The 22,366-nt window shown below is 57.2% G+C and overlaps 1 protein-coding gene across 1 annotated transcript in view; it reads left to right on the plus strand.

Moving 5' to 3' along the window:
- Window positions 1-22,366, plus strand: part of CACNA1G (calcium voltage-gated channel subunit alpha1 G) — a 132,943-nt gene that overhangs the window by 31,293 nt on the left and 79,284 nt on the right. Inside the window, 9 exon segments of the mRNA XM_066980267.1 lie at window positions 2,860-2,971; window positions 3,112-3,245; window positions 11,402-11,499; window positions 13,722-13,881; window positions 15,769-16,060; window positions 16,577-16,669; window positions 18,319-19,117; window positions 19,210-19,254; window positions 20,754-21,121. Coding sequence (XP_066836368.1) covers window positions 2,860-2,971; window positions 3,112-3,245; window positions 11,402-11,499; window positions 13,722-13,881; window positions 15,769-16,060; window positions 16,577-16,669; window positions 18,319-19,117; window positions 19,210-19,254; window positions 20,754-21,121 — 2,101 coding nt within the window.

The raw sequence follows: 22,366 nt of genomic DNA on the forward strand, positions 1-22,366 counted from the left end.
AAGCCCTGTGCTCCCCGCTCGGCTTTGCCCCTTCGCTGCCAAGGCAGCAGCAGAAAGCAATATTCAATAAAGCACCTTCTGCTGCTGCTAATTGAAGTTCTCCTTTGTCAGCCTCTCCCTCAAACAACAGTAGGTACAAAGCCGTAGCCATCAGCACTTTGTGTGGCTCTGAAAATCCCATTAGCAGAAGAAAGAGCTTGAAGTTTCATTCAGCTGGAAGAAAAAAAAAAAGGAAAAAAATAAAATAACCCCCAACCTTCTGATCTATGAGCTGCACATTAACATATCCCCCTGTGCACCAGCGGGCTCCTGTGCCGGCCCTGCCCCGGGGATATTTAATCAGGGAGAAGCGTTATATTGGACTGAAAACGTGTTTGCCTGAGGGAGCGATGTGCTGATAAGTGGGTCTGCGGTCAGAGCCAGGCAAAGAAAAATGCCAGCAGCGGATCAAATCCCATCCTGCTCCCGGCCCCTCTCTCCCCAGGCTGTTTTTCCACCCGAGGGGTGCTTGTTCCCAGCGCCGGGGCACCCATCGTGGCAGCGAACAAGGGGACCGGGCGCGCACCCAGGTCGTGTTCTCATTTCGGCCACGCGGGGAGAACCGGGCCCATCTTCTGCCGCTGTGAAAGAATTTATTTGCAAGGATTTGCCTGGCTGGGGAAGCTTCCATCTGTCCGTCTGTCTCGTCGGGTTCCCATCCGACCAAGTGGGCTCCTTCTGAGCTTCCTCGCTCCCGCCTTGAATATTTCGCGCAGCCCTTGTCAGACGCACACTCATTCTGTCACCAATTTGGGATCTTACAGGCTTTTTTTTTTTTTTTAATTCCTTATTTTCTCGAGGGCTTTGCAGTTCATCACTGGCAGAGCTGTGGATGCTTTCCAAGCCCCCCCAGGCCGGGGAACGCCCGCGGATCTGGCGCGGCTGCTGCCGGAGCCTCCTGCCCCCTCCTGCAGCGTGCCCTCTGCGCGTGCCCCCGCAGGGCTATATTTGGGATAAATATTCCAGCCCGTAGCCGCGACCTGACAGTCGGAATTTCTATTCCGATATCTTGTAAACACTTCTTCAGATTAAAGGATCCAGATTGCCAGGGACCGGGCGGTGACTCAGCCCTGTGTGATTTTGCAGGAAGCGGAGCGGGGTCGTCCTGCGGCGCCGCGTGCTCCGGCCCCGCGCCCCGGCGGGCAGGCACCTGCTGATTCCCCTGCACCTTTTCCTTCTCCAGCCTGATAAAGCGTCAGCACGGGCTCCAAAACACCGCCCGGCTCCGCGTCGCAGTGAAAGCTCTCGTCTGGCGGGGGCTGCGCTCGTTTGGGTGCAGGCGCCGAGCTGCTGGCGGCTCCCCGAACGCTGCTTGCCTCATGCCAGGGCTGCTCGGCCTTGCAGGACATGTGTCCCAGGGTCACCTCCGGGTCTTTGTGCCCAGCACGGCCACCAGCTGCAGCGTGGCATCCTTGTTACCCCCCAAATGAGACGCAAACCTCTAATTACAAGGTGGAGAAGGTGCAGAGAGGAGCTGCCTAAAGGGCGGCTCGATCCAGCCCAAAGGCAAGCACAGAGCAGGGGCCAGGAGCTTACAGCCCAGCGTTTCCCCTCCGAATTTACTTTTCCAGGCTTCAGCCCTGTAGAAGACCCTGCAGCCACCGGGCAAGGACGTCCCCAACACCGGGCCTGGGTTGGGGCACCTGCTCGAGGTGCTCTGCCTTTCCCCTTGAGGCTGGAGGTCAAGGCTTAAAATATTCCTGAATGCAACCAGACCCAAAGCGTCCTGCCCAAAGCTGGAAGCCCTCGTGCTGGCGGATAACCCCGGTGGTGACAGCTCCTTGGTTTCGTGTCCTTGTGCCCTTGGCAGCCAGGAGTTGGCTGGAAGAAGGATGCGGAGATTCAGTACCAGGCTCGAAGCTTCCCTGGGAGGATTTGCTGCAGCAACGCACTTTGTTCCATCCAAGCAAGTGCTCAAAGCCTGTCCCGGCAGCCCAGCTCTTCAGCGTTGCTCTGAGAGGCAGCGTTTGGGCAGGGGATGGGCTCTGCGGGGTCTCACGGCGGCCCTAAGCCTTTTAGGCGGCCGGTTAATGTTTTTGACAGTCTTAATTTGGAGTGGGAATGAAAAGTTCAATCACTGGCTTCAGGGAAACGCCCCTGGGATAAGCTGTGACATAGTTAATAGAAAATTGTAATGTTGTTAAAGTGCTTTTCTGTGAAATGCCAGGAGAGGAAATTAATGATGTGTTTTTTTCTAAAAGTTTATATCATTCTTTTAATTTAATTTTTTAATCCATCATATCAGCACTCAGCAGTCTCGCCATGCAACTTTAATTTTATAGCGTTTTTCACATTAGCCATGGCCACTGATGTCACCATGGGGAAAACACACCACCTGTTTGCCACTCGGGTACCGAACAGTCGGCAGGGTCTCTGTGCAAAACCCCAAAATCTGACCCATAGGAAGCAGCTCTTGGCGTGCGCCTTGCTGGAAAGACAAGGATTATCTTTTGGGTTCAGTGGTGACTGCCGGTGTACTGCGTTTGGGTGTTTCTTTGTGCTCGGTGCCAAATGAAGGTGAGGGAAGAAGGGTTGAGGAAGGGATATTTAAAAGTTTGAGAGTAATTTTATGGAAAACTTGTGGTATTTAAGTGCACGAACCTGGGGAGCAGCAGGGCGAGGAGAGGCAGCTGTAAGATGACAGCACGTGGGGTGTCCCGGATGGGACAAAGCACCCTGGGGTCCTGCTGGCATCGCCCCCCTCCTTTTCCCTATCCATTAAATTGGGGACACTGGACCGGGGTGCAGAAGCCCTGGGGGTGAGGGGATGCGGGGGGCTTGTGCTTGGCACCGTTGCTTCCTTGACCGCGCTCCTTGCAGCTGGTTTGAGCGGGTGAGCATGCTGGTGATCCTGCTCAACTGCGTGACGCTGGGCATGTTCCACCCCTGCGAGGACATCGCCTGCGACTCGCCGCGCTGCCGCATCCTGCAGGTACGGCCGGGTACACGTGGCTTTGGGGTGGGAGGGCTGCGGGACCCTTCCCTGCCCAGCAACAAACTGCAGTGGCCGGCAGCGGGGGCATGTGCCCTTCGTCCCGCTCCCTTTTCATCCCGCTCCCTTTCCTTTGGCAGAGCTTCGACGATTTCATCTTTGCCTTTTTTGCCGTGGAAATGATAGTCAAGATGATCGCGCTGGGGATTTTCGGGAAGAAATGCTACCTGGGAGACACGTGGAACCGCCTGGACTTCTTCATCGTCATCGCGGGGTGAGTCGGGCGCGCCGGGTGCCCCCTGTCCGCGTGGGCTTCGTGTCTCTTGCGCCTGGGCTGGGGAAGGGGAGCTCTGGGTGGAGAGTGCCGGGGTCCTGCAGGCTCTTGTGCATCAGGGCTGTCAGCGCCACCTATCCTAGAGCCCTACAATCTCTTAGGTTGGACAATACCATTAAAATCACCGAGTCCAACCATTGACCTAACACTACCAAGTCCACTACTAAACCATGTCCCTAAGCCACGTCCACACATCTCAAATACCTCCAGGGATGGCGACACCACCGCTCTCCTGGGCAACCCCTTCCCAACCACCCTCTCCGTGAAGAAATCCTCCCTGATATCCCCTCCAAACCTCCCCCGGTGCAACGTGAGGCCGTTACCCTCTCCTGTAGCAGGGATACCAGCCTGGAGGGGGACCTCTTGGTTATCTCCATCACCCATGACAGAGATTTCCAGTGCCTGGTGGTGGTGATGACGGTGTACTGGTGATGTTTGGCTCACAAGCACTACTGGGGATGCAGCAGGAGCTGCATGCTGCAGTTTTTGGCCAGCCCATGCGTGTCCCGTGCCGCACGGCCACCCCGCCTGGCGCTGGGCTCGGCTCCGCAGCGCCGGGGGCTTGGGTTTCATGCGGGCTGCCCGACAGGGGGGGGTGGTTCAGCAGATCGTTTGAAGCGTGGAGAGCTGCCTTCCAGGGAGGATATTTCAGTGAAATGTGCGTGATTGCCCTCTTTGTTGTTTTTGAGGGAAAGCAACCAAGTTTGCCTTTTTGAGCGTTTTCCTTTCCGAGGCACCTGGTTTGAGTTAAGGCTCCTCCAGCACCCGAGAATCTCCTGGCTGGGGCTGCAAATCCACATGAAAAGTGCCTGGCCCCCGGCCAGGGCGCTGAGTTTCTTTGGCACGGGATTTGCTCACCGGCCCTCGCCTCCCCTCCCTCCTCTGAGAGCCCGGAGACCTTTTGGGAAAACGGCGCTTTTTCTTCCCCCCCCCCCCCCCTCCCGCTTTTGATAGAGCTGCAGATCAAATTTACTGGATTTTCCTGGAAAGGAGCGGGGCCCCTCCAGGCTGGGCCGTTTCCCAGGCGAGGGTGTCAGCGGGGCGCCTGCCGTCTGCCGTACGGGGCGACGTGTCTGCGGGCTTCCCTTACAGCCCCTGGTACGCGCCCCCGCGGGGAGCTGGGGGCACCGCAAAGGTGGCCCAGTACAACCAGTAAGGAGGCGGCAGGTCGCCCAGTGCGCCCCTAGGAACTCGTTGCTGCAGGGGCCGAAAGATCCCAGATTCTTCTTTGTTTCTTTGTTATTTCTTGTAGCAGAATTGAGCGTGATGAGGAAGGGGACCTGAGTGTGATGTGCTTTGGGGGTGGTGTGTTTCGGGGTGCTGGGCTGCCTCCAGCTCTGCTGAGCAGGGGGGGTGCTGCACTGCCCCCCCAGCCTCTCCCATCCTGTTTAGCTTGTCTGGTGTTTGGAGCCAGGGTTATATATCGATGCCCGTGATGGGGCCCCCATCATGGGGGGTGTCTGCTGGTGTTCCTACAGGCTGCCCTAATTCCTACCTAGCTGCAATGTGCTTCAGCAAGTGTCAAACTGCCCACCTGCCTTCTGCACCTGAATGGCTGTCTGGATTTAGCCCCTTTCCCCCATGGAGCCCTGGGTGTGAGTACGGGCACCCGCATCCCCCGGGGTGCGGCGGCTTCATTGGCTCCAGCGGTTGTGCGGCCTCGCAGCCTGCCCGCCTTGGTGCCTCCTGCCAGGTCAGCTTTGCCTCCCGCTAAATGATCGGTCTTTCCTTTGTGTGCTCGAGCTGTTCCCATCTGGGCCCCGTCACAAGCAATTCAGCTGACAAAGGATCGAACTGGCTGTACAGGCGAAGGCAGAGCCTCTCCTCCGGTGGCACGTGTTGTTTTTCTGCGGCCGCTCGTCCCGCTGCTCTCCCCCAGCCTCTCCATTCTTCCTGGCCCCTCTGTCTCCTTCTCCAGCAGCGCTGCTGTCCCGGGGGACCCCTCGCTGTCCGCCTGCGGTGCTGAGTGCCGGGGACGGCCACGGGACCGGGCCACTGCCATAGCAGGGGACATCAGGGGACCAGAGCCCGGACTGAAGGTGTAGGTAGAAAACACCTTAAGGACAAAACCAAAAGGCACGCCGGGGGCAGGTCCCAGCCCAGTAAGGCGAAGGGGAGCACAGTGCAGGTGATGTGCTTGGGGCATCCCAGGATACGGGCTTGGGGGGAAATTGGGGAATTTTTCAGAGCCAAGCTGTGGAGGAGAGCGACTGCCAGGGCAATGCTCCAATCCGCTCTGGATTTGTTAGGTACCCCATAAAGCGAGTGGGGTTTTAACATGGGTCTCATGTCAGGGCTTCACGCAGCCTTTCGCCCCTCGGAGCCTGCCCCAAATCTCCCCCAGCCCCTGAACCTCCTTGCAGAGGAGGAGGCAAAGCGCCGGCAGCACAACAGCTCCGCTTCTGCCTGCCCACTGCCTTCCTCCCTGCGGGCAGACCTCCTGCGGAAACCCTTCATAACCGCGACCAGCCTAGGAGAGGCTTGCTTCCAGAAAAAGGAAAAAAAAAATGGCATTTCAACCATTTCACCCTCCCTCCTCCTCGAGAAATTTCTGGCCCTGCCGGGGGCTGTGGTCGCAGAGGAACCAATTTCTTGCGTATTTGCCCCAAAGGCAGTGCCGCTGGGCGGTGCTGGGCTGGCCACTTGCGCGGTGTGCCGTTAAGTACTTCTCAGCTCTGTTAAACTGTCCAGACCAATCTCATGAGCTCATGGAGAATAAATGACTTCTTTGTGACAATGTAATGCAATTAGCACTAATTGTAGAGAGTGTAATGTCTGCAACACATCTCTGTAATTACAGCAAAACTTGCTGCAGATGAGGGGAGCGCTACACAGACAAAACTCCGCTTGGTGAAGCGTAGCTTTGGCTGTAGGTTACGGAGCTGCGTGGGGAAAAGGAAAAAAAAAAAGTGACGAATAGCATAATTAAGTTCCTTTATTTTGAAGGAGAGGATTTGGGGAGTTTGCTTTTTCAAGGAGCACTTGAAGGTTACCAGGCGCTGCGTGCCGGCTCGCTCCCTCTGAGGGCGGCTCGATGGGATTTCGACCTCTTGCGGCATAAGACGCGGAGGTGCCAAGGACGGATGCTTGTTTACGCCCAGAAATATGCAGGATCTCTTGCAAGCTCAGCTGGCAAAGTGTGGCCGTGGGGTGCTGATGCTCCTGGCCCCCTGGGGACCCACGGCTGTGCTCTGCCCTGAGCAGGGCACCGGGAGCTGAGGAAAGCCGAGGAGCACAAGGCACTGATTGTGCTGCCTGCTCCCTGGCCGGACCCCCAGCCTGCAGGGTTTGGCTTTGGCCAGACAAGGGCTTCCCTGTGCCTCTGCAGCCCCGCAGATCGAGCTGTGCTGTAAGCCAGCCTCATCAAACCAAACAAAAAGCAGCAAAACCCCGCGGGTTGGTCGTTTTCTCAGGAGTGGGGCTTGCATCAGGTGAGGATTTGGTGCCTCCAGGGCTCGTCTCTGCCTTCTCCAGGCAGGGTCGGGCAGGGCTCCTCTGGGGCTCTGGGTCGGCGTCTGCCTTCCTGCCCCCCCGCGAGCAGGGCTGTGCATCATCCTGTGTTTGAGTTGTGCGGCTCTGCTGTTCCTCCGGGCTCAGTCAGTTGTTTGGCCAAGTGTCCCGTTTGTGCCTTGCTCCTTGGAGCGGTGACGGGCCTCCTAGAGGACTTTCTGACAAAGTTAAACACTTCTGGAATATTTTGCTTACAGTTCAGGAGGAGCTGGGGCTGGAGGTGGCTGGCAGCCCGCTTGCTTTTGAAGCAGACATACCATTTCTTTTTCCCTTTGCTTCCTGAACACTTCTTGTAATGTTTGTTGGTTTTTTTTTTTGTTCTCCCTGTGCTGAAGGCAGTATTAAAGGGTTAGCTCCACTGAAGCTTTCATAAACAACTCTTAAGGATGTCTTGCTCCCTCCTGTTTTCCAAGTGCTGAGTTTCAGGGCTGAGATATGCTGCAGAAAGCCTTGGCATGTTCGTGGATAGCAGAGAGCAAGACACACCACCTTCCCTCGCTCCACCTAAAACAAAAGCACAGGACAGTTTCTGAAAAGCTCTTTAGCCAGAAATTGGGCACGGAGACAATTCTGCCAGGTGGGTCGCTGCAGGGAGCATCAATCCCATGTCCATGGTACCCACAGCAGCGCTCTGGCTGCGTGCTGTGGGTGATGTTCCCAGCCCGTGGCCTCCATCTCTCGGTGCCTCTGTGCTTCAGAGGCAGGCAGGGCTTCTCCGAACCGCGCTGCAGCCGCACGAGGCACCCAGGGCTGCGTCAGCAAACAGGCTGGGCACGGGGAGGAAAGGCAAGGCACGGGGTGTGGGATCCCCTGCTGCAGCCTCCCGGTGTGACACTGGGCAAAGGCTCCTCTTTCCCCTTCATCCCTTAAAAAAAAATAATAGAAAGGTGCGGGTGAAATCTACTTTTTCGTGCCCCCTCTGTTTGCTCATAGCGGTCTCCAGCGCCTTGGGGCACCTTGAAGCAGCACCCCGGGACTGTGGCTGCGCATTGCTGGCGGTCGGGTAATTGTGCGTGTGAGCGGTCGGGTAATTGTGCGTGTGAGCGGTCAGGTAATTGTGCGTGTGAGCGGGCGATTTGCACACGCAATTACCCGATGTGCAGCCGCCCTCCCCGCCGACTGCAGCAGAGGCCGTGCCCGGCCCTCAGCAACACCGGTGCTGCTGGCCAGCCGCGGGGAGCCTCCTGCCTCGTCCCCGGGGGGCAGCGGTGACAGAGCCAAGCCAAGCCACCAGCCGTGACCCCAAACCTCCGGCTGTCCCCACGGGGGTCCCAGCTTGGCCATGGGGTGCTTTCGGTGAACGCCTCGGGCACCGCTCCCTGCCAGCCTCCCGCAGCCTCCCAGGCAGAGCAGCCTCGGCGCAGGGAGGCTGCTGTTTGCAGCAAGCCCTCAGCAGCCGCCCTCACAGCCCAGCTGACTCAAACCTACCTGCAAAAAGGGGTATTTTTGGGAAGTTTTAGGACTTTTTTTTTTTTGAGAGAGAAATCTCATTTCTCCCAGTTTTTCAGCTTCAGCTGAACTTGCTGCTGCTCCAAAAGCCCCGTTTTTCAGGTGTCCTGGCTGGGACTCACGGTGCCTCTGCACAGCCGGATCCAGGGGCTCACACTACCTCCACCACTTTTATTTTTATTCCGTCGGGCTGGAATAAAATGGAAATTTTTCAAATTAACAACGCCCACGGATGCGGTGAGACTCGCGAGGCTCAGAAAGCAACGCCTGAGCGAAAAGCAGAGCACGGCGAAGCCTGCGAGGGCCGGGAGGAAATTTCATCCCGGCTTTCTACAGATACGGCACCGCCTAAATAATTCGCCTTTGTCTTTCCCAGCGCTGATGGCTTAATATCATCCACCGATTGCTGCGCTTTGTAGATAAGGGGCGTCTGTGTGCCTGGGGTTGGAGAGCTCCTAGCGCTGCGTAAATCTGCGTGCCGGCAGCTCCATGGCAGGGGGGGCAGCTCTTGGGACATGGCTCCGGTGCAGGTGGGGGCTGTCACCACGCTGCTTTGGTCACTTCGGTCACGTCCCTGCCTGCGTCGCGTCCCCAGGTCCTCGGCTGTCCCCGCGCTGTGGGTGGCGGGGAGGCAGGATGCGGCCACCCAGGGCACTGCGGGCGCTCCCTGCAGAGAGCTCACGGCCGCGGGCACGGCTCCATCTCATTTAGATCAGACACGGCCCAGCGAGCTGCCAGGCCATCCCCAGGCAGGACGGGGACAGGCTCCTGCTGCCTGCTCTGTCCGGAGCCGTCCCTCGTGTGCCCCGTCTGTCTGTCTGTCTGTCTGTCCTGCTGCGAGCCCCAGGACCTTTCCCTCTGGGAGGAGTGCTTGCCAAAGGCTTCATCAGCCCTTTTCATGCATCCCCCCAGCAGCTCGTCGAACGTCTGGCTTTGCAGATGCTCTGCTTGTATTCTTAGAAAGTCCAAAATGTTTCCGAAATGTTTCCTCTTTCTTTCTGAATAACTCCGGCGACCGGCGGCTGCCGAGCGCTCTGATGAGTCTCAGCGTCTGATGCGGATCCACCCTACTTAATGCCGAGCATTTTTCTGAACTTTTAACTTCGCTGGGCACTCGGGACCACAGCAGAGGCTTTGACAGGCGTCGTGCTTTCACATTTGAGCAGAAATGACGTTTGGGCTGAAGCTTTGTCGTGGGCTTTTTACGCCATGGATTCTCAGTGCGCCGATGCGATACGGGCTGGTAAATGCTCCTGTCACCTCCCTGGTGCTCAGCACCCTGACGCTTGCTCTCCCTGGGGAGCTTTGCTGGCCAGGGACTGGATTGATCCCTCCTGCGCATGGGAGGAGACCTCTGAGCTGGTGGGTGCTCGCTGGTGATGCCCTTCAGTGACTGTTCCCCCCGCACCCACCTGCTCCTGGTCCTGGTATTGAGCTCTTTGCTCAAGGTAGTGGGATCCTTTTTTTTTTTTTTAATTTGACATTATAATTGTTTTTTAGTACGTTAAATCAAACCGCGTTCTACAACATGCCCTTTGCAGATTACAAGCACGCTCATCTCTGGGAGTGAGTCTGGAGCTGTCGTTAATCAGAAAACGATTTGTCTTGGTGCAAATAATCATGTGCTGCTCTGAATTTTGCTGTTCGCCTCTGTTTTAATTATGGATGAAAGAAAAGCAGTATGTTCGACATGGGCTTTTTACCAGAATCCTGCAAACCATATGAAAATCTTATTTCCAAACACCGAGGGGTATTTTAGAGCTGTTAGAGACTGGGGAAGCTTTGGTGGCTCTCCCTGGTGGGGACACAGCTCCAGAATAGGGTCAGTGCCGTGCCCTGCAGAGGGGGGCTGACCTTGCATGAGCTCAGACGTGCCCCCGTGGCCCTGCCACTGTCTCGCCTAGCCAGAGGATGAGGACAAACCCGTGGTGGCTGCATGTGGTGCTCCTGGCTAGGACGCAGAAGAATTTATTGAGGCTTTGGTCTTAGCTATGGTTTGGTAGTCATCGTTGTTGGAGCCTACAAAGAGAAATGGGGTTAGGTATCACTGCGTCAGGCGTGGAGCCATAGGGTTTGGGGATCACACCAAGAGCTCATCTCCAGCAGGGAGGGATGGGGCAGCACCACATACCTTTGAGCAAGGCACCAGCAACGCCTCTTCCAGCAGCCGGTGTCTGAGCAGGTGAGGGTAATTCGGGCTGGGACAGGCGTGGAGACGGCTGGGAGCAGAGAGCCTGTCTGTGAGACGGGGCTGGGAGAGCTCGCTTTGTTTGGCTTTGCAGAATCAAGGCTGGGAGATGTGCTTTGTGCTCTGTCAATACGTTGGGTGGGTAAACACCGGCGACACAGAACGGCTCCAGGAGCAACTTAAAAGGCAGCGCTGGCGTAAGAGCAAATGCATGTGAGCTCGCCCTGAATAAATTGAGGCTGGAAATTAGGCTGCTAACCATCAAAGCTGGAGGGAGGGAACCACCCAACTCGCTTCAAGATGGAACTTGATAATTTTCGGAAGAGATTAATATCCTGTGGTTGCCTGCAGCAGCAGGAGCCCGGCTGTGCAGGGAGCCTCGCGGTTCTGTCGTCGCGTTTGCCTGGCTCTGCCTCTTCAGAGATGCTTTTCGGCAGGTCTCTCGTGCTTTCCTCCAGGACGAGGGCCAAATCCCAGCAGTGACATAGCTGGTGGCCCCGCTGTGCTTGAGCAAAGGTGTTGTGAGCAGGATGAGATGGTGCTGGGCAGCCCCAGGGTCTCTCACAGGAGAACTGCAGCCTTGGGCGAAGTCAGGTGAAGGTGGCGCCTCGTTGTGCTGAGCTGTAAAATGGGAGCAATCAGTCATTATAAACAGGGCTGTGTCTGGCAATTTCCCTCCTGCAGTGAGCAGGGACTTTGAGAAGCTTCTGCCCTGGATCCTGTGCAGAAGCAGTAACCAGAGCAGATGAGAGAGAGGTGAGAGATCTGGCTGCGTGCGCTCATTGACTTTATTCTGATCTGCAAACAACCCTTAATGAATTCCTCTGGTAAACCTTTCGGAGGGGAGAGACACAGTCAAATGCCTTCAGTGAGCAGTTGGCATACAGTTTGATTTGCAGCGTTTGATAATCCTGAAGACCCTTGACACTCGTCCCTGTCTGCCTTGCAGGATGCTGGAGTACTCGCTGGACCTGCAGAACGTCAGCTTCTCGGCCGTGCGCACCGTGCGCGTCCTGCGGCCGCTCAGGGCCATTAACAGAGTCCCCAGTAAGTTGGATTTTTGCTCTTCCCTTATAATTTTTTTATATCCGTACCCCAAAGGTGGGAGAACAAACACTGATGCTTCCCATCTTCCATCAAACGTTCGCCCAGGCCCTGGTGGTTCTAGGTCCTACCACCGTTCCTGGGTTTCCAGTGCCTGGCACTTTCCTATTTCAAACAATATTCCTGTCCGTGCCCTTGGGTGCCACCAGACAAGATGTCTGTCCCAGGGCTGTGTTCAGACTCCTTTCTTTCTCATCTGAAGAGGGCCTTAGGAGGCTGCGAAGGTGAAGGGATGCAGGTGGTGGGGAGCCAGCAGCCTTTCCCATGCAGCGTGGGCAGAGGGATCCAAGCCCTCCCTGCACTCCCCAATCCTTCCCTGGAGAAGCTGGGACACAGAAATCGTGTCATGCCTGGAGGCAGCCCCTGGGAGGCACCGAGGAGCCTCCTCGAGCAGCATCTCTTGCTCCACTCCCCACAGCTGGTCTGTGCAGCAAACCTTGCCTGCAGAGCTGCCTGGGTGCCCATCCGAGTACTCCAACCACAGCACAAAAGAGCCCCCCTTTTTGTAAATTTAGCATAGCCCACTCTCAAACTGATGGCCACGTGCAGTTCTGCCTGCTGGTTTCACCCTAGAGAAGATCCCTCACCTGCCCTAAGAATCGAGGTACTGGTTTTAATGCGAAATAATTCATCCAAGCCTTTTTCTCCCTGGGAAGCAAAGTGAGTCCTGCTGCTGGGGGATTCACAGCCTCATGTGAGTGCAGTGATGCTCTGAGGCTTGTGAAGTACCCAGGGAGCACCAGGAAACATTGCAAGATCTTCCTCTCGGAGAGAGAATTGCCAGCTCCAGCATTGCAGCAGGCAGCCCAGCCCGCTGCTCGGAGCTGCCTTGGCCATTGCAAACCCCCAAACCCCGTCCTATTCCCAGATTTCCTGCTGTGCTGTGGGAGAGAGCCAGTGAGCCCTGTCCCCCACCCGAGGCTGCAAGGATGGGGTGTGCTAGGTGTGGGTATGGCTGTTAGAGGTGTCCTCCTCCTGCTCCTGCAGCCCTGGGTGCTGGATGCAGCGTTGTTTTAGCCAAATTGCCTCCCGGCGTGAACCCTTGTGCCTCCATGAGCACGGGTCAGCTCCAGCTCTGTGCTGGGAGTGCCTGGGCTCTGTTTATTTTTCTGGTCCCGACTCTGAACCTGGCTTGCTGCTGCTGGTTCAGACGTTACTGTGCCCTCCGAATCCTCTCTGTGATGGGTTTTTTTCCCCGCTGCTGAACTGACGGATGGCTGAATTTATCTGCCACCATCTGACTGGGGATGTAACTCACTTAATGCGTTTTCAAATCCCGGGTAATTCATCTTGGCTCCTGTGCAACGTAGTTATGATGGGATAGAAATATAAGGTGGGGAAAGAAGGTGGAGAGTTTTGTATGATGATAAATGCAGCAACCACGGAAAGTCACTCCAGTTAATTAGGAGTTGACTCATGGTGGTTGCTCCCCAGCAGAGGAGTAAAAGGAAAAACCTGATGGAGGAGACGACAGCATCAGAAAGCTTCTTGAAGTATCGAAGTAAAGGAAGCAATAGTAAGGGTTCCTTTAAATGAAAATCAATGTAAGCGAGTGAGAGAATGCAGAAGATGGGGAAGGAAGGAGAGAGAGAGAGAGATGAGCAGAATATTACAGAGATGTCAGATAAAATCAATTTTTTTGTGTGTAAATGTCAAGTTGAAGTCACCATCAATTTGTCTTTGTTACAGAACTGGCTGTTCCTGAGCTCGTGAGAATAAACTGCCAGAGAAAATCCAGTGTTTGAAGGAAAAGAGGGGATTTAGGGTTGACGAGAGGAGTTAGGAAGGGAAGGGAATTTTAATACAGCCTGAGTGGGGAAAGCAATAGGGCTGAGCAAGGGAGGTGTCAGAGTCGGATCTTGGGGAAGGAAAGGGGCTGGTAATTGGCAGAAAACTTTGAGAGGAAAAGAGGAATCGGGACGGGGAGTGGAGGAAGGGAGAGGAGAGGGGAAGGTGGGCTGTGTGCCCGGGAGTGGGGCCGGGCTGGGCGGGGGTACCCGGGGTGGGTGGTGGGGCCGGGGGGGGCCTGCAGCATGTGGGGGATGAGGGGAGCAGAGGGGAAGGAAGGGTATAGATGGAGGGGAAAAGGTCAGGAGGCCGTGGATGGAAGGAGAAAACTCAGAGCAGATTTTCCCTCTTCGGTGAGTGCTTCCTCCTCCCCCCAGGTATGCGCATCCTGGTGACGCTGCTCCTGGACACGCTGCCCATGCTGGGGAACGTCCTCCTCCTCTGCTTCTTCGTCTTCTTCATCTTCGGCATCGTGGGAGTCCAGCTCTGGGCGGGTTTGCTCAGGAATCGCTGCTTCCTCCCCGAGAACTTCAGCATGTGAGTCCTGTGGCCGTGTCCATGGCTGGAGCGTGGGGGAGCGTTGGGGCTGTCCAGCAGAAAGCCCCGGTCCTCTGTGCACGGTCCCAGCTCCGAAATGCCACCACGGCTCCTGCCTTGGTGCACGTGGATGGAGCTGGGCCAGCTGCAGCAATTTGCCATTCGCATCCCGCAGTGCTGCCCTTAGCCCTCGGCCGGCGCTGGGAAGCCTCTGTGATTGATAAGAGCCTCCAAGAAAACAACCAGGCTTAAGAGCTGAGGCTTTCTAAATTCAGCATATCGTTAACGTGTGACCTTTTCTGCATTCGTCAGGATGCTGAGACCTGAATCCCGTTTGGCAGCTGGGAGTGCTTACTGGTATGGCATTTGTGGTCCCACCTGAACTGCAGGGGAGGCTGAGGGAGCTGGGCACACACTTCATGATGCTAGACACTTCTTAGTCTCGGAGCAGGAGACAGTCCCTGCCTAAAAGTGCTAATTTTTCACAGATCCCAGCCCCCAGATTTGCGCTCGGTGATTTGGTTGTCTTCACATACAGCAACCGTGCTGCAAATAGTGCCGGGAGCCCAGCACTGCGAGGAGCATCCCAGCCTGGCAGCCTTTGGGGCTGTAATTAGGGCTTCTCAGATGCAAAACAGCTCCAAAAATGTCACCTCTTGGTGCTTCGCCTCCAAACGCAGCCTCCCTGGTGCTGATCCAGCTGGATCCACACTGGGATGCACGAGTGTGTAAAGCAGAGGCTCTCCCTTTGCACACCCGACGATAATGATGGGCTCTCAAGCCCGGAGCTGGCACGAGGCACCTCTTAGCCTCTCCCACATATCCCCCAACCGTCTGCCACCCCCTGCAGGCTGTGCCCCCCAGGGGAAATCAGGGGAGCCATTACCAGGGCAGGACCCCGCTAAGTAAATGGCATTAGGGCAGGGGGACTCCTTCACCCTTGGGTAAATCCAACCGAGCTACAGGTTTGGGTGCCGCTTAATTGAGCCAGAATTCCAGGGGTTTTGATAAGCCCTGAAGGGTATTAGAGGCAATTCTGCAGGATTTAACCGGGCTGAACTAGGCTTAAAAGTATCTTTGTGAGCTTTAGTGGGAGTACTGGCGGCATTAAGGAGGCAGCTTCTTGCTCTGGAAGCAGCCAGTTTCTGGCTGGCCATGGCTTCTTTCATCTCTCTGAGTGTTTTTGCCGTGCTTGCTGTGGTAAGGCCACCCTCAGAGGGAATTTATAGCTTATCTATGGGCTGAACAGGCACTGAATTGTAGATGGAGGCCGCGCCTCTGGTTTTAGGAAGGCCTGGGAGGTCCTTGTTCATAGAGTCTCCCTAAGCCGTGCTCAGCATCACTAGGACAGGAGATACAGGAGCTTAAAGTGGCCAATTTCCGTCTTAGTGCAGCAAAGAGGGTTCAGAGAAGTGCTGCTAGGCTAAACCCTGCTCTTAGTGCCCCAGGTCAAAGCCGTTGGTCTTCCAGATGGAGAGACTCTTCGTAATGCCATCAGAGGGGTCGCTCCAAAGCCACGACACAGCAGTGCTTCACCAGTCTGACCAACCTCTTCCACTTCTTGTCTGATTTCTTTTTCTATTCCTCTATTTCCATCTGTTTCCCCCTCCTTCTATTGATGAAGAGTTTGTACGGGGCAGGGATCAGGGGTCCCAGCCCCGCCAGCGACACACTGAGTGCACTGCCTCAGTTTCCCTAAGCCCCAACAGGGACATCACTACCCCCAGGGGGGCTGCAGGAAGCCCAAGGGGATTTAAGCAAACAATCAATCAAAAATCCCTTTACGATGCAGAATAAAAGATGTCACTTCGTTGTCGCCACGTTTGTTACCACGCCAGACTGCCTGCAGTCCCTGTGCAAACCCCAGCCCTGTCTGGCCCCTTTCAGCCCCTACGCGGTGGATTTGGAGCGGTACTACCAGACAGAGAACGAGGACGAGAACCCCTTCATCTGCTCCCAGCCCCGCGAGAACGGGATGCGCTACTGCCGCAGCATCCCGACGCGCAGGGAGGAGGGCCTCGAGTGCACCCTGGATTACTACTCCTACAACGACACCACCAACACGTCCTGTGTCAACTGGAACCAGTATTACACCAACTGCTCAGCCGGGGAGCACAACCCCTTCAAGGGTGCCATCAACTTCGACAACATCGGCTACGCCTGGATCGCCATCTTTCAGGTGAGCCTGGCGTGCAAACCGTCACGGGGCAGGGGTGGGACGGCTGGTGGTGCCTCCCCAGATGTTGTGGGGCTGTGCAACCCCATTCCCAGGGCTGTGGTGCACCAGCAAGCACTTCTGTAGTAGCACAAGGATGCTCGAAATGGCAGGGAGACAGCTTAATGCCTGCTTTGATGATGGTTCCGTGGACAAAAGCCTGGTCCCAAATGCTGTGTAGGTGCAGGAGGACCGTGCTGATGTAGAGCAGAGCCTAGAGCCTGCTGTTGTCTCTGCAAAGTGTAGAGTTGGCCTTACATCCAGCTGGAAAAGAAGGGCTGGATCCAGCCCTCGCTGTGGGCCACCAGCACTGTGGCTATCAGCATTGGTGGGAGCCGGATTTGCTTCCTCGGTGTCCCGTACTGCACCCAGACCGGCTATGGGGTGTCGGAATTGGCCCAGGCAGGAGAAATGTTGCTTGTTCTCTTGGTGCTGTAACGGAGCCTCGCCGGATTGGTTTTCCCTTCCTGCCTCCGCCAGGTCATCACGCTGGAAGGCTGGGTGGACATCATGTACTTCGTCATGGACGCGCACTCCTTCTACAACTTCATCTACTTCATCCTCCTGATCATCGTGAGTGGCCTCGCGGGGACGGGGGGGTCTCCAGGTGTTGTGGAGGGGTGGAGTGGCCGAGAGGAGCAGGCGGATAGCACGGGGTGTGAGGCTGGTCCCACGTAGCAGAAACCAGCCTGCCGCAGGACATGCAGCTTCGGCACGGCACTGCGTTGTGCTGCAAAGGGGAGGTGCGCGTAAGCTATGGTAGATACACTGCTGTTGCTTCTCCTACTTCTCTCCTTGTCCTCCGAGGTCCTCTCCCTTAGCTGCCTCCTTGAGTTCAGGTTTAAAAGCAGGGAAATTTCCCCGATCAGGTCTTGAGCCGTGGAAGGGAGGAAGCTACCCAGAGGTTCCCCCGTACCGAAGAGCCCAGCTGGCTGGGCCTCGGTGCAGAGGGGACGTTTAGGGAAACAGCCCCAAACTTCAGAGAGCAGAGGAAGAAAGGAGGGAAGGGATGACTGCCCACAGCCCACCCACGCTTTCCAGCGTCAGCCGAGACCACCCACAAAGGAGCCAACAAAGAGTTTCGGAGGGGTGGGCTCCACCATGGGCTTCATCTACGCGAGCGGCGGTGTCTCCCGCGAGTGGAGGAGCTCATTGTCTAGACTCCCTTTATCGTCAAGGGAGAAAAATAGGTGCTTTAAGGGGCTGATTCATCTGCTCCTGAGGTAGACATTCAAAATAAATTAGATGCATTGCAGACTTGATGTGCCTATTCCTCTCCTGACTCTAAAGGATCATTAGGTGCCTCACTCAGATGTAGCTGAGATAAGTGAGATGAATCCCTTTCTTCCTGTCTAATTGGACTCAATCCAGCAAAATAGCTGCACATCCTCCATTAGACCATTGTGGGGATTTCTGGTCCTCATCAAACCAGGACTCAAACCCTGATGAGAAGGTAGGAGGCTGTTTAGCCCATGATGCTTTTTCTGGTTCATCTATTAGCTTTCCCCAAAAAAAGAAGCAGTCCCTTGCTCTCTGCGTCCCCAAAACCGCAGAGAGGAAGGACAAACAGTGCTTTCCCGGGTGCCGTGCGGGCACTGCTAGCGCTTTGTGGCAGCCCATTAGCATATCAGAAATTCCTTGTGATCCAGGCTGGCATCTGCGGAAAGCAGGACCTTGTGAAAACCCTGGTTGGAAATAAAATCTCAAAGCTGTGGATGCAGACTGCTGCTGCCCTTGCGTAACGGTAACCCGCAAATCCCGTTAGCAGGGGAAAGGGATCTGCTCGCAAGCTACCCACACACTGCCAGAAAAATCGCTGCTATCAGGAGGGCTCAGCGCATTCATCGTAATGCCACTAATTGCGATAATTACAACTGCTGTCTGCGGAGAGAGAAAAACACGGTCTTAAAAGAGCAAAAGCTTTTTGTCAAAATAATCTCCTCCTGCCTTTGATCTCTGACGTCCTCTGTGGAGCCCTGGCGTGGGAGTCCCCGGGGTAGGGACATGGGGGGGCTTGTCTTGGAGGATGAGTCAGGCGTGCTGTGGTCCTGGCTGGTGGTCCTTGATGGGGGACGCCAGGGCTGGCTGGTGGACCTCAATGGGTGACACCAGGGCCAGATGGGGTTTGCCCCCTGCTCCTTGCATGGTGGTGTAGGGCGAGGAAGGGCCGTGGGGTGGGCAGAGCTGAGGACATGGGGCTCTGATGGCTCCCGTCCCCTTAGGTGGGCTCCTTCTTCATGATCAACCTCTGCCTCGTGGTGATAGCGACGCAGTTCTCGGAGACGAAGCAGCGCGAGAGCCAGCTGATGAAGGAGCAGCGGGTGCGCTACCTGTCCAACGCCAGCACCCTGGCCAGCTTTTCGGAGCCGGGCAGCTGCTACGACGAGCTCCTCAAGTACCTGGTTTACATTGCCCGTAAAGGCAGCAAGCAGCTCGTGGAGGTCTACAGGGTGGCGGGCGTGAGGATGGGCTTCCTTGCCAGCCCCACCAGCAAGGCGAGGGCTGACCGGCACGCCGGCAAGCGCCGGGCCAGGAAAAGGTCCTCGGTGCACCACCTCATCCACCACCACCACCACCACCACCACCACTACCACCTGGGCAACGGCAACCTGCGGGCGCCCCGTGCCAGCCCGGAGATCAGCGACGTGGACACCAGCTCCCTCCACAACGGCACCAACCGGCTGATGCTGCCCCCGTCGGCACCAAACCCCGGCGCCGCCCCCGGCACCACCGAGTCCGTGCACAGCATCTACCACGCCGACTGCCACGTGGAGCCGCTGCGCTGCCGGCCATCCCTCCCACAGCCGGCTCTTGGCTTGCCGAGCCCAGAAGGTGTCCCCAGGGGCATGGGGGGCGGCAAGGTGTACCCCACGGTGCACCCCAGCACCTCCCATGAGGTGCTGAAGGAGAAGAGCCTGGGGGAGGCGGCGGTGGGGGCCGGCAGCAGCACGCTGACCAGCCTGAACATCCCGCCCGGGCCGTACAGCACCATGCACAAGCTGCTGGAGACGCAGAGCACGGGTGAGTGCTGGGGCTGGGCATTGGCATGGGGCTTCCTTGCACAAACGTGAGCTCTTTTCTGATTGCCTTCTCTTTCGTCCACGTCTTTCCAGGGTTCTTTTCGGTCCACGTTACGGATAAAGGTGATGGATTTGCAGGTGAGGCCAGCAGGAATCTTCCAACCTACCTAAAGCATCTCAGCCACAACAGAGAGAGAGATTTCAAACATCCAGGCTTTGTACTTGGGGGGGGGGGGGGGGGGGGGGGGGAAACAAGGGAAATGAATGGTTTCAATGAACCCATTTTCTTCCCCTTCAAAATCTCCCCCCAAAATACAATTTATTTTGTGATTAGAGGGAGCACTCCCCAGATCCCCGCACTCCCCAAATCATCTCAGGCTTGGCTCAAGGACACTGCACAGAGCTGGAGCCCAGCCTGGCTGCTTCAAAATAGCCAAGTCCTTTCCTCAGTAAAAGTCAAGGGCTGGTGGGGGCTGCTTGCCCCCCGCTCGGTGCCAACCTTGGGTGCAGATGCCTCTGGACCGAGGAGAGCTGAGGCTCAGCACACCCCGCAGCGCCCCAGGGCCCCAGGCTGGGGGCGAGGGGGTGTCTGTGTTTCATGACTTCTCAATGGCATTCGCAGATGCCGAGCATTAAAAATCCGCCCTGAGCGATTTGCTCAGGAAGTCTGCAGCAGCGCCAGGAACTGAACGCAGCTCTCCCCAGGCGAGGGTTTCATACCTTCACCGCAAGGCGCTCTTTCCCCTTCCACATCCTGAGGTTTGGGAGCTCGGGCCAACCTCGTTCAAACCCTCTTGGCCTCCAGGCAGCATTTCCAGGCCAGGCTTTCCCAGGCAGTAGATGGCATCCCCATCCTGCCACGGTGGCCTTCAACACTGCAGGTTTCGACCTTTCCAGGTGGGAACTGCACAGGGAAGAGCCGAAATCCCCCAGCCCCTGGAGCAGGGCTCTGAGCTGTGCGGTGCTGGGCTTGTGCTCGTGGTGCTGTGCAGGAGTCGGGAGCTTTGCAGCTCGCCTCCCCCCTAGCAGCCAGCTGGTGATGGGGGGAATATCCCGCTGCTGCTGTCCCCCGGGGAGCCACCTGGCAGCTGGGAGCTGCCGTGGGGGGAAGCTGGGGATTTTGGAGCATCAGCAAACAGCAGGAGCGGGAAAGGAGGCTGCTGGCGGCGGTGCTCCCGCTAATTGCAGCTCAGAGAGTGCCAGGGCTGGAGGAGCTGCTTGATTTCTCCTGGCCTTCACGGCCAAGGGTGCAAGGAGATGGGTGCTGGGCTGGGGGGGGTGCTGGGGGCAGCGAGGAGGGGAGTGAGCGGGGAGCTGGTGCTCAGGGAGCAGGAGCTTTGCTTGGGGATCTTTAACCCTTTGGGAAATGCTCTGTGAGGAGTGAGAAAAGGGCTGGATGTGCAGGTGACTATGGCTCCTTGCATTAACCGAGGGCTGGGGTGCGCTTCGGCCAGGCAGGTTCATGTTAACACGTGCTGATGGCACCAGAGCTGCCTCTGCTCGGGAGCCCTTTTCCCCTTCACAAATACCTGTCGTGTTGAGGACAATTTTTTGCTGCTATCAGGGACAGGGGACCGCTCTCACCACCTCCCACCCTGCCTAACAGCCCACCCTCCCCTGCCCCGTTGGCGTTTCAGGTCCCTGCCCGAGCTCCTGCAAGATCTCCAGCCCCTGCACCAAGCTGGACAGCGGCTCCTGCAACCCCGAGGGCTGCCCCTACTGCCTGAAGGCGCTGGCGAGCGAGGCCGAGCAGACGGACAACGAGATGGCGGACTCGGACAGCGAGGAGGGGGTCTACGAGTTCACGCAGGACGCCCACTACAGCGACCAGCGGGACCCCCAGCGCGGCAGGGCCCGGGCCAGGAGCGCTGGCAGGGTGCTGGCCTTCTGGCGCGTGGTGTGCGAGACCTTCCGGAAGATCGTGGACAGCAAATATTTCGGGCGCGGGATCATGGTGGCCATCCTCATCAACACGCTCAGCATGGGCATCGAGTACCACGAGCAGGTGAGCCGGCTCGGCGCTTCCAGCTCGCGGGCAGCGACCTCCCGCAGTCCCTGGGGATGGGACGAGGTGATCATCTCTCAAGGTCCCTTCCCATCCCTAATTTTTGTGATCCTGGCCATGCCAGGGCTGCTCGGCTCCATGCCGAGCCCCCCGCCACGTGGCAGCCGCCGGGGTCGGTGCAGCCGCAGGCAGGAGCGTCTGTTGAATGCGCGGTCCCCGGGGAGGATGTAACAAATGCCTTCGCCTCCCTGGTGAACGCTCCAGCAGCAGCATGCTGAATCCAAAATAGACTCAGCGCCAGCTATTCCTCCTCTCTATTATCTCGGTCCTTGCAGGCAAGAGGCTGCCTCTGCTCCAGCCTCTCATCCGCTTGTCAGCTAGGCGAGCTTTTCCCTGTATGTAGTCATTAAGGAAAGAAGTTGCCACCCTGGAAACGTCTCTATAAGGATGACAAGAGCTCTGCTTTCAGAAGCCGCGGTCTGGTCTCTCGCTCGGGTTTTGTGGCTGCATGCCTGGGTGCTGCCCTGCTGCTGCACCGCGTCGTGCCCCGAGCCCCACAGACGCTGCATGGGCACGGGACGGGCTGTTTCCTGGGTTCCTGCAGGTGCATGGTTCGTTGGGGGGAAGAGTTTATTAGCCTGGATGCCGAGATGCTGCAAAACCTTGCTACGTGCCCTCCGGTGCTCGACGGCAGCCGGCACGGTGCTGCTCGCGGGGCGCCGGGGCTCTCCCTCCCAGCCACAGCCAGCCCTGTCCCTGCGCCAGCCTCTTCTGGGAACTCCCTTGCTTCTGGAGTCGTCCTTGTTTACTTCTCCCCCATCCTGGCACGTTTTCTGTTTGCACAGTCACTCGCCGCTGCGTGCGGAGGCGTTCCTCCGCTGCCCGCAGCGCCCCGTGCCAGACCAGCTCCAAGTCCCCGTGTCCTCCCGTGCCGTTAATGCCTCAGTGACTGAGCGGCGGGGGCGCTCGGGTGTGCTAAATGTGTCCCTTCCAACCAGCGCCTTCTCCCTGACGGCCTAATGCAGGCTGGCTGCCAGCCTCGGTTTTCAGCCCGCGTTAAGCGGCAGTGCTCTCTGCGGTGCTGCCGGTGGGATCGCCCGCCCCGCCTCGCCTTCGTGCGCTGCCCCTTGTTGGGAGCTCGTGGAGCCGTGCGAGGAAGTGTCCGTGCGTCTGCCTAATTATAAAGCTCTTCTCCTTTATATTTCTCCTTTGAGTGGCTGGAAGGTGACAGCGGAGCCGCGGTGG

The sequence above is a fragment of the Anser cygnoides genome, chromosome 19 (genome assembly GCF_040182565.1).
Source record: "Anser cygnoides isolate HZ-2024a breed goose chromosome 19, Taihu_goose_T2T_genome, whole genome shotgun sequence".
Taxonomy (NCBI): Eukaryota; Metazoa; Chordata; class Aves; order Anseriformes; family Anatidae; genus Anser; species Anser cygnoides.